The following is a 2,132-nucleotide window of genomic DNA, read 5'->3' as shown; positions in this document are numbered from 1 at the left end:
ACTCAACAGACAGACACAGCATTCAACTGAAACAGAACAGCTGTGAGGACGGCTCAGGGCCAGGCAGTGTTTCCTTCTATTGTGCATAGTCAGAAATGAGAGTCAGAAGCAACATGATGACACCTGACAACAAGGCTTGGATCCACCATTTTTGCATTTTTATTTCCACCTGTATTGTTGAATGAGCATTTTCCTTAAATAAGTTCCTTATCAGAGGAAAGTAGACATCACTACCATACATAGAAATGTGGTTTCCTGTCATACATAGTATCCTGTCAAAGAACTGACACGAGGAAGGCAGCAGGCATTCATTAAATTCTACTTCCACAAAGGCTCTGAGCCTGCAGCCTGCTCCACTGGGGACCAAGGGACATTGCCACGTGATCGTGGCATTAAGGATCTACTATAATGAGAAATGTTGTCCTGGAAGGAATCAAAAGAACGTTGTAACTGCGTAATTCACTGTGTTATTTGAGAATCTGGGCCATCGTTATGAAGCAACTAAGGGTGGTCTCTCACTTTGGAAATCCTGTAGTTGTGCATGGGTTCAACCACTTGTTACTTTTTGTCATCTTTAAGAAAATGTCCAAGTTCCTTACAACCACTGGGTTCCTTCCCTCATTACCCACTTTTAAAAAATTTTTTAAACAAATTCCTTTCTCCCTTCATTCTGTCTTGATGATTCCCCTCGCTCATGGCTATAGGAACCAATGCTGGCTCATAGTGATCCTATATGACAGAGCACAACTGCCCCTATGGGTTTCGGAGATGGTCCATCTTTATAGGAGCAAAAAGCCTCATCTTTCTCCCATGGAGTGTCTAGTGGTTTTTAACTGCAGTGTGTAACCCACTCCTCCACTAGGGCTCCTGTCAAGGCTCCCCAATACAACCTCTTCATCTCCATCATGGTGCGTTTCTCTTACCACGGTGGACTTTCTTTGCTCTCTCTTCCCACTTTCTCCAAACTCCACTGTCCCTCCTTCTCTTCTTTCCTGCCTCATCTCCCCTGCCTTTTCCTTTCTGCTTTCTCATCTCCTCCTTTCCTCTTCGGATCTCTTCCAACTCTCTGGAAATCCTCTCCCATCTCACCCTTCGCCTTTCCCAACACCCCACCCCCACCCCCGAGATCTCTCCCAGGTACCCCTTTACACGTCAAAAACCCAAACTCGCTGCCATTGAGTTGATTCCAACCCAAATCCCTCCACAATCTCCCCTCTCCATTTCTAGCCTGCCCAAAGCTTCGCCTGTCGAAACATCGTCCCGCCCCCAGAACTTCCGTCCAGGGGCTCCCCCTCGCCCCTCCACACGGCCCCTGGCAGGCGGGTCGCCGACCGAAACCCCAATTTTACCATGGCGCTGTGCGGGCCGCAGGACTCTCCGTCTCAGTCGGGCGCCAAGGCTACCTCGGTTGTCAACAACGCTTCCAAGCGTTGCTAGGAGACAGTGGCGGAAGTGACCTCGCGGATGCGTCTGAGCTGAACTTCCGTCCAGGGGCTCCCCCTCGCCCCTCCACACGGCCCCTGGCAGGCGGGTCGCCGACCGAAACTCCACCTCTGTCATGGCGCTGTGCGGGCCGCAGGACTCTCCGTCTCAGTCGGGCGCCAAGGCTACCTCGGTTGTCAACAACGCTTCCAAGCGTTGCTAGGAGACAGAGGCGGAAGTGACCTCGCGGATGCGTCTGAGCTGCGCCTGCGTGCACGCGGATCGGCGCTTCCGCCCGGAACGCGGCGCGGAGCTTCGCGGCCGCCGTTGCGGGGGCGGGGCCGGTGGGGCTTCCGGTTGGCGCGCGGGAGGGTCCCCGCCGGCGTCTCAGGAGACCTGGCCGCAGGTGGGCACCGCCAGGGCCTGCGCCTGTGGGAGCGGGAGCGCCGGACGAGGAGCAGCAGGCACAGCGGTCGTTTCTGTTAAAAAACGAAGCAAGTGTTTCTGTTAAATTAAGCTAGGGTTTTTTAAAATAACCATTCAAAGATGTGCCAATAGGGAAGCCCCTGTTAGAAAGTTCCTCAAGGAAGGGAGCCTCAACCCTATATGCGTTATACTTAGTTTTGCGGCAGCCGGAGCCCTGGTGGCGCAGTGGTTTATGTGTTGGGCTGCTAATTGCAAAGTCAGCACTTCGAAACCACCAGCCGCTC

At 53.1% G+C, this 2,132-nt stretch overlaps 1 protein-coding gene across 1 annotated transcript in view; it reads right to left on the bottom strand.

The window, feature by feature from the left end:
• The window catches only part of DYNLRB2 (dynein light chain roadblock-type 2), a 13,291-nt gene extending 11,709 nt beyond the window's left edge, over positions 1-1,582 (bottom strand). The window contains exon 1 of the mRNA XM_045293861.1: positions 1,552-1,582. Coding sequence (XP_045149796.1) covers positions 1,552-1,560 — 9 coding nt within the window. The 5' untranslated portion in view covers positions 1,561-1,582. The remainder of the gene's footprint in view (positions 1-1,551) is intronic.
• Positions 1,583-2,132: the final 550 nt, after the last annotated feature.

Source organism: Echinops telfairi, unplaced genomic scaffold (genome assembly GCF_000313985.2).
Source record: "Echinops telfairi isolate 266 unplaced genomic scaffold, ASM31398v2 ScPeMD7_2291;HRSCAF=2852, whole genome shotgun sequence".
NCBI lineage: Eukaryota > Metazoa > Chordata > Mammalia > Afrosoricida > Tenrecidae > Echinops > Echinops telfairi.
The sequence above is the reverse complement of the archived record's forward strand: the minus strand, read 5'-3'. Positions and strand labels throughout refer to the sequence as shown.